The sequence below is a fragment of the Vigna unguiculata genome, chromosome 1 (genome assembly GCF_037176805.1).
Source record: "Vigna unguiculata cultivar grain cowpea cultivar isolate G323 ecotype 2 chromosome 1, ASM3717680v1, whole genome shotgun sequence".
Lineage (NCBI taxonomy): Eukaryota > Viridiplantae > Streptophyta > Magnoliopsida > Fabales > Fabaceae > Vigna > Vigna unguiculata.
In genome coordinates this window covers 31,150,280-31,159,179 of record NC_140792.1, presented here as the reverse complement: position 1 = coordinate 31,159,179, position 8,900 = coordinate 31,150,280, and the positions used below count along the sequence as shown (strand labels likewise).

The following is an 8,900-nucleotide window of genomic DNA, read 5'->3' as shown; positions in this document are numbered from 1 at the left end:
AGTATTTGACTTAACATTAAAGCAAAAATGTGTCAAACAGTATAAACAATTCAAATACAATCTTGAAATGTGTACGAAACATCACATAAACCTAACAAAATTTGATTAAAAGGACTAAATACATGTATTTCGAAAGATGAAGGACTAAATTGGTCCAAAGTTTCAAAATGGACTAATTCCAAAATTCACTAAAAGTTAAAGGACCAACATATTTAACCCTTAGAATTATGTTAAGCACCATATCAAGATGAAGACCCATAAACTTATCATCTTAAGGGGTTGGGTTAAAAGTGGTGTCAATTTCTTGTGTGTGGGTTGATCTCACTGGTGTTGTATCTCTTTGATGATTCTCTCTCGAAAGATCCAATAGTGGTATCAGAGCCGAAGGTTCGTGTGGTGACCAGCTCAGACGAGTTCATATATCAAAAGTCTTCCTAATAATGGATAAGGTAAGTGTGTTCCGTTAAGGTGAATGACGGTACAAGTAAGGGGTACTAGTGCCTTAAAATGTTTTCACTCGAGAAGGAAGTACCAATGTGAAGGGACTCACACTCGAGGAGAATATGGTTAGGAATCTAAGTGTGAGTCTAAGTCCCACATCGAGTAAAGATGAGAAAGTTGAGTACCATATAATATTTAATAAAAAATTTGAATTTTAATATAAAAATTAAATTTGGTTTCAATTTAGAGAGGGACAAAATTGGTTCATGTTAACAAAAATTAGGACTAAATTGAACAAAATTAACAAATATAAGGACCAAATTGAACATAGAACATTGACTTTGATACCTGGCACATTGTTGGGTTGACATGTGTACACATTGAAAAAATTACAAAAATCATGATACGTGACACATTGCTGAGTTAACACGTGTACATTGAAAAAAAATTGAAAAAACCATGAAATGATACGTGACGGTCACTGACCGTCAATAATTTAAACTTTGTTAGTCAAAAGAGATCGAATTGAACTTAGATCTATTTAAACACAAAAATAAAATTGAGACTTGTTTGACAAAATTTGACAAAAATTGAGACAAAAAAATATTTTAAACTTTTTCCAAATTAGAAACTTTATGCTTGTAGTACAACTCGATGATGTGCCTTGTTCCCCATAGTGTTTAAAATAATTTTGTGATGATGTTTTGTGACATAAAAAATGTAAATAGTACCGTTAGGATAATGAAATTTTGACACTAAAATTTTTTTATATCTATTTAACATTATTTCTCATTACTTTTTATTAATTTTTTAAAACATGTAAAAGTTAATTTTTATTAAGATTTTTTTAACCTTATAAAAATTGTCAGATCTGCAAACTATAATTGAAGATGAAAAACTATTTTCTAGAATAAAAAATGTTTCTTTGATACCATCAAAACAAAAACATCCGATTGATCCTGTTTATCTGGCATATTTTTTTATTATTTAAAACTAATTGTGGGTCTCATACTAAACATAAAAAAAAAACAGAGAAATATGTAATACAGACAGGAGTTTTTTAAGTTGGGCAGCATTTAAATTTTTTAAAACTTCCAATCTTCCTCCATCGGTTGGATTTCATTCTACCCATTTGTAATTTCTCATTGTAAATTTTTGCGACAATGGAAAAGGCTTCCATCTCCCTCTCTCCGTAAATGTTTTGTCCTGCGACGCTCTTCGTATGCTGTATTTGTTTGGACACTTATCTTGAGGTGTTTTTTTTTTTTTTTTTCTTCTGGTATAGATCATATTCAGATAAAAGATAATCTGAACTTAATTTCGAATCAGATGCCTATTCTATTTGATTAAACATTTCAGGAACCCTAAACCCTATTCGCCGCTTCTTCAAAGATTTCCAAAATTTCAAAAACCCTAAATCCTCTACCATTTTATTTTGCGATTCACTCAAAAATTTCAATAGCAAACCAAAGGTAATTCCAGAACGCACGGTGTCACTGTTGCGCTGGTGGGTGGATTCGTCAGAGAAGATCGAGGCTAGTTGAGTTGTTATAAGGTATGTTTCGTTTGTTCCTTTTTCTATTTCGTTCCTTTTCTACTCAGAGAATTCATAGTTCATAGTTCACGTTTCATATCATATTCTTAGCAAAAGTAGGTCATATTTTCCTTTAGACAAATCGAAAGCAGACACAAAATAGGAGCCATATATAATTTCAAACATGAATTACACATCTTGAAACAATTTTAAGGAGCTGCAATAACCACTCCAAGAATTGTAACCTGTTCCTCTACCAAGCAACTATCCTTCATTTGATAATTGATTGGTGAAATTATTGATAGGCATAAATCTGGATGCACCATTTTCATGACATGAGGCACTAAACCAGTAGTTAGTTGCAAGGAACAGAGACTGTTATCGATTGAACTGATAAAAAATGATGCTTTTGTTTCCTTGGACTTGTGAAGAATTTTACCCTTAAGGTTAATTAATTACTCATTCAACTATGTATATGACGTTGGTCTGCATTCACAGTCCCTATTGGCAACAATGTGAATTGTAGATTCATATAGCATCCATAAGCTCAAGAAGAATATACGTGCTAGCATTCATATCACTGGCATTGCCGCATGTTGTGTTCTCAGTGGTTAGTGCATGGTGCTCTTCCATAGGTGAATTAAGAATGCATCATTAGTACATGTACTCTATACAAGACTTTCATGGATATATACTGCAGGTTAGTTGAGTCAGCATTCAATCGTGTAACCCTGAACCAGCATCTTAATAGACTGGATCATATAAGCAATAGCAAATATTTATTTTGGATCTACTTATACATAGCCTCAACAGAAAAAAGTTGGTTCCTAGAGTGCTTTTTTTTTTCTTTCTTTTTTTTTTTAAACGAATTACATGTGCTGGGAGATTGTTCATATTCACCTAAATTAACTTACAAATTCAGAAAGTAATTTGGAGAACCAAATTGGAGTTCACTGATGAAGTTCAGAAAAAAAAAAAAATTCTGAGTCCAACTTTGAGAGGTTGTCAAACTCATAGAGGTGTTTGTATGTGATGGCATCCTTCATCCCAAACATTCTCCTTTTCCTATGTTTGATATTTATTCCTTTATATATGGTTTATGAAATTCCTATTTATTCTCCAATTACAGAAAACTTTAAATCCTGTTACAGTTTTCTGATAAATGTGAAGCACACACCTGCATTTTGCGTTTTTCATTTCATAGCGAGAGAAATAAGAAAATATAAGCTTGTTCACAGATAACTTTATTCATTTTTGCTCCCTGATTTATTTTTCTCCCACAACTGATATGACTTATTTTTGCTTCTTGATTTTTCTCTGTTGTAAAATATGCTATATTGTTGCAGTAATTGGTTTAATTACTGCAAAGGAGATGAAATAGAAATGGGCAGAAGACAAAACAATAATAAAAAATAGAGTAAATTATGCAGTTTCCTCAAATTACATTGAGACTCCATTTTTTTTAATTTCTTTTTAAAATAGAGGTGAAATAGACTCCAAAAAATATCATCTCATACAACATTGAAGATCAACTCCAAGTTTTGTTCTAAATGTAAACTCTGATATGTCTTTTGCAGGTACTATTCACTGACATGAGTGCTTATAAGGTAAGGGACTTCAAATTTTTTGCTTTATATACAGTATATTTAGTGTTTATCTAATGATATTCTGAGTTGTAAAAATGATAGCATTAGTTATTTTATGATACGATGGGCATTTTAATATTTATATTTTAATTATTACTTTGAAATAAATATTTAATTATTAAATTTGCAGATCATTTCTTTAGGGATTTATAATTTTTTTTGAGCTTTGGAAAGCGGTAAAGAATTTGCACAGTTGAGTAACTTAGGGCCTTGTTTATGACGACGCCACAAACCACCACAGTGGTGGCACCATTGTGCGTTCTGCGCAAGGGAAGGAGAAACTGAGTGAGAAACCTATAGGAGAACCTTATGATCCCTAAGAAACAACAACACAGTGAGACATGACCTCTTCCTCAGAAAACCCAAACCCAGAACTCAGAAAAGATGCCGTGTGGAACCGTTGGGTCATATTCTCACCCGCCCGAGCCAAACGACCCTCCGACTTCAAGTCCAAATCCCCCACTGACCCGAATCCAAACCAACAGTGCCCCTTCTGCATTGGCCACGAGCACGAGTGTGCGCCCGAGATATTCCGGGTCCCGCCCCGAGACCTGGATTGGAAAATCCGGGTCATCCAGAACCTCTACCCGGCCCTCTCCCGCACCCTCCCCGAACCCCAACATGCCCCTTCTGGTTTGCTACAGACCGGGTTTGGGTTCCACGATGTAGTCATAGAAACTCCGGTTCACTCAGTTCAGCTCAGTGATTTGCCTCCTCCGGAAATTGGCCGAGTTTTTATCACTTATACCGAGAGAATCCAACAGCTCGCGAGCCATAAATCAATTCAATACGTGCAGGTTCGTTCTCTTTAGCCTTCCAGTTTTCACAATTAGCACCTGAAAGGTGCGGCCTTGTGTTTCTTCTTTCAAATTTATACGGTCAAATCAATTGGAAAAATACTTTTGCGAATTTCAATGCACATTGCTGAATTCCAATGCTCAAAAGGAAGATCGAAGGAATTATTGAAATATTTTGAGTTCTTCCAATTGCGGTTCATTTTTGCACTTTGTCTGTAAATGTGTATTTCATCATGCAGAACTTGTCTTTGATATTATTGGTGATAAGAAAACTAAGGATGTGTTTTGACAAACTTTTCCCTAAATACTTATAAGGGAGACAAAAAATACAAAGAAAAAACAGAGATATGTTTCTCAATTAACTTATGCAGTAGCTAATTAAACATCAAAATTTAGAGACGTTATATGAAAAATAAATTATAGATTAGTTTATGCATAAGATAATTTTAATTGTAGAGAAACTTATTTCATTTTCTTTGTTGTTGGTTACCTCTCTGAAATGTTTATCGTAAAGTTGGTCAGAAGAGGTCCTAATTGGACTACAGAATTACTCATTTAAGGACCTTAGGCATAAATATCACTGACTTCAACGTTTTAATATGTGGGTCACAGCTGTAGTAAAACTAGGTAGGTACAAATGCAACTTATAGTGCTACCATTGTGGTTACAGTGAAGTTGTAGAAGGTCCAAAACTGACTTGGCCGTTGCTGACTGTTTTTTAGAAATTTACCCACAGTATATCTTTGAGGAACTAAGTTCACTATTCACTCTATGGGTAGAAGGTCATATTAGTTTCAGAATGGTGTAAATTATGATTTAAGTGTATCAATAAAATTTGCTTCCTCTTTGCAGACTTTGAATACTGCAGAATCATATGAATACAATGTGAAATTACTCGCTGACATTGAATTAGTTCATAACGTCCGTGATCCCTGAATGTGTATTATTTCTGCCTAATTAATCCTTATGCTTTAGACTTTAGCATTACTATGTGATGGTTTGGCCACTTCTTGTGCACCAAGATGTTATTTTTTGCTTAAAAGGGGTGTATGGGGATGAAACCCTTTATCTTTGATGACTTTGTTGGTTGTGTTCTTTGGGGATTGGTGTTTTGACTGTATAATGCATGAAATTGCTTTCTTTTGTCGTCTCATTTTTTTATCATTTCTTAGTTCTTGCTTGTGCTACAAAAGCTGAGGCAGGAATTTTAGATGTAACAGTATGCAATATATGTGCACATATGTTATATGTGTTGATATATGAAGGTATAAAATCTTAGGTGGAATTTGGGAAGTGTGTGTGGATCTTGGATATATTTGCTTAGATAAATGTTTTAGGTTTCTTGCAGTCCGTAATTGCGCACTATGACTTCTATACAGTATAATTGTTGATTTTAATTTGGGTAATGAGAGCAATTAAGCCATAAGCAATAGTTGCATGCCTAATTTGCATCATTGACAATGTATCTGTTTAGTTTTTTAGTTAATGTTGTCATTGTGTTACTCAAATGGTAGATGCTGTCTATGTGCCTACATTTCCATCATTTTATACCTTGACTTAAATAATTGAAATTGATCAAGTTTTCACATTTCTGCTTAAATAATTTACTGATTTTTCTTCTTCTTGCGCTTTTTTTTTTTTTTTTTTTTTTATCTTGTAAACTTGTTTTTATTAATCTTTGAAGGTGTTTAAAAACCATGGTGCTTCAGCTGGTGCATCAATGAGTCATTCTCACAGTCAGATGATGGCCCTGCCTATTGTTCCAGCTACTGTATCTGCCCGCCTTGCAAGTATGAAAGATCATTTTGATCAGACAGGGAAATGTTTTATTTGTGAAATTCAACGTGAAGATCTTTTGATTGATTCATCTACCAACTTCTTTTCACTGGTTCCTTTTGCTGCTACGTTTCCTTTTGAGATATGGATTGTTCCTCGGTACCACTCTGCTCACTTCCATGAATTGGATGTGGAAAAGGTACCAGTGGTTTATTTGCTGAGTCTTCTTGCTTCTTAGGTGCCAAATATTTAGTTTGATCTCAGTATAATGCTCCTGATATGTGGCATGAATTAAAGGCTTAAATTTTAGTTATTTTCTGAGACTTGACACTCATTCCTATTATGGGCTGATTGCATGTGCATACTGTCTGAATAAATAGATCTGAAATGGTGTTAGACTTTTAGTTTTACCAATTGCCATTATCATATTTTGAAATCTTGCAAGATAAACTTTTAAATAAGTTATCATGATATTAAACCTTTAAAGTTTCTATCATGTTAATAAGTTAAACACGAGCCTTATAATGTCAAATTAACCTATTTCTACTGTGTCTCGTGCATCAAGTGGTGGTGGTTAAATTTTTGTTGTTTAGTACTTTGTTTTAAATAGAATTGTATTTTTCCCATGACTATTGTTAATTAACATATTTAAGGATAAGTCATACATACATAAAAACTAAATAGGTCTTTAAGTAGGCTAAGTCAAACTCTTAAAAATATCAAGCCAAGCCTGGAAAACCCTATAACAGGTAACATGCCAGACTTAGACTTTAAATTTTAGTAAATAGACCAGGCATATCTAAACGAAACATCATTCAGCCCAATCGATTTCCTCTCCTAGTGACAGAGGTTGAATCTGAAAAACAAGGAGTGTTTGGACTGGGACACAATGCAAATATTGGAAATAACAACGAACTGCTGGCTTGGAAGTTCTTCATGTTTTTTACCTGTGAAAAGATAAAAGATTCAAAGAGGAAAATTTTGAATTTGAGGCAGTCTTTTATATTGATTATCTTATCAGAGCTGTCAGAAAATGCTGCAGAAGACGCTAGCAATGCTTCTGCAGATGAACTTAGAAGAGGGCAAGAATTAGCAAGTGGATGGTGATATCGTTATGAGATGTATAATGGATACTGATCAAAGTGATCAATAAGTAAGGCTTCAGGGCTTAACTGTCATTATAACTTTGAGGATTTATTGTGATGTAATCCATATTCAGTATTTTTGGAATAGCACACAGATAGCTTAAACTATGAGTACCCTTTGTGGAATTCGCAATGCTATATGTTTAGCATAACATAGCACTGATCCACTTTTGTATTACTGTAAATTTTGATATACACATGTAGGAATATCTCCTTTATTATTCGTGTTTATTGTTCCAAAGGTTGATAATTTCTTCTAACAATTTTTGCAGGCAGTTGAACTAGGAGGTTTGTTGAAACTAATGCTCAGAAAGATGTCTTTGCAGTTGAACAATCCACCATTCAACTATATGATTCACACTAGTCCACTTCATAGTAACGGGTCAGAGTTAGCATACACTCATTGGTTTATACAGATAGTACCTCAGTTAATTGGAATTGCGGGTTTTGAGCTTGGAACTGGGTGTTACATAAATCCTGTGTTCCCCGAGGATGCTGCAAAGGTTCTAAGGGAAGTGAAAGTTCCAGAGTAAAGATAAAGCACGTAGGAACAGAAACATATCTGGTAACCTAGTCTCAAACTTGTTAGGTGATGAGTTTCTTTGATTCACATATGAGGGTCAAGCTTTTTGTAACAGTGAGGGGGTTTCGTAGAACATTGAGATATTTGAAATAAACTTTTCTTTGTGCATCATTGAGGAAATGAATGTGCAGAAAGAGGAATGACCACTGCAATTTTTATAATTTCAATGTCTTTTGAGGGATTATAAAGGATAGGGTATCCTTTGCTGAATCAACTGCATGTGTCAGATTCTGTGACTTCCTTCTAAGCTCCACCGTTGAATCGTCACCATCTCCATTAATATAGATTATGTCAGCAGCACGTGTAATAACAATTGGAATGCATAGGAAGTTGAGTTAGTAGTGTTCTTGTCGCAGTAATTGATCCTAGAAGCTGGTTGACATTTTTGTGTGCTGATTCAGTAACTACTTTCAATATTTTTGTGAGTTCAACCATTTGGATCAGGATCACTAGATGTTGAAATTTCAACTACAGATAACATCAATCATTATAATAGTAAAACTTTTTAATAGACAAAAATCTGTAACTATATGATTGAACTCATCTGGGGCCTGCTGTTACAATTGAACTGTAGAGTATCTTATCCTAATCATTTTGTCAATGACATAATGACATTCTATTTCAATCATATATGTTTCCTCATTTTCAATTGTATAGGATCTTTTTTTTAATGTGACAACTCTTTTAAACTTGACCACTTTTTTAATCATAAAACTATCTATAAAATAAATAGAAATTATTTACAATAAAATATAAAAAAAATTATATAATTTTATAATTATAATAATAATAATTTTTATTAGCATAAAAGAGAGCAAATAGTATATTTAATATAAATTTAAAAAGTGATTTAAAGTATTTAAATGATATTAGAAAATCTTTTTAATATATTTGTTAGCACTCTATTTTGTGTTATTTTTTTTTTCTAAAACTTATTTTTTAGTTTAAATAAATATTAGTTTGTCTTTAATTAATTAG

General features: G+C 33.2%; 1 protein-coding gene across 2 annotated transcripts; it reads left to right on the top strand.

The window, feature by feature from the left end:
- The first annotated feature begins 1,522 nt into the window (after window positions 1–1,522).
- LOC114184748 (putative galactose-1-phosphate uridyltransferase) lies at window positions 1,523–8,356 on the top strand. Of its 2 annotated transcripts, none has more exons than XR_003604606.2 (6): window positions 1,523–1,996; window positions 3,553–3,582; window positions 3,752–4,418; window positions 6,103–6,393; window positions 7,216–7,347; window positions 7,612–8,356. XR_003604606.2 is itself a non-coding variant. In XM_028072062.2 (6 exons), the coding sequence occupies exons 4-6, from the start codon at window positions 3,963–3,965 to the stop codon at window positions 7,870–7,872; spliced, it is 1,008 nt and encodes a 335-aa protein (XP_027927863.1). In that variant the 5' UTR covers window positions 1,527–1,694; window positions 1,801–1,996; window positions 3,553–3,582; window positions 3,752–3,962; the 3' UTR covers window positions 7,873–8,356. The 2 variants fall into 2 exon arrangements, 1 of the variants encoding a protein (XP_027927863.1); XM_028072062.2 differs by lacking the exon at window positions 7,216–7,347 and having other exon boundaries at window positions 1,527–1,694; window positions 1,801–1,996.
- The last annotated feature ends 544 nt before the right edge of the window (window positions 8,357–8,900 follow it).

Coding starts and splice junctions, on each gene's coding strand:
- LOC114184748 (XM_028072062.2), top strand. CDS start 3,963: ATGACCTCTTCCTCAGAAAACCCAAACCCAGAACTCAGAAAAGATGCC. Junction 4,419..6,102: donor AATCAATTCAATACGTGCAG/GTTCGTTCTCTT, acceptor TAATCTTTGAAG/GTGTTTAAAAACCATGGTGC. Junction 6,394..7,611: donor ATGAATTGGATGTGGAAAAG/GTACCAGTGGTT, acceptor CAATTTTTGCAG/GCAGTTGAACTAGGAGGTTT.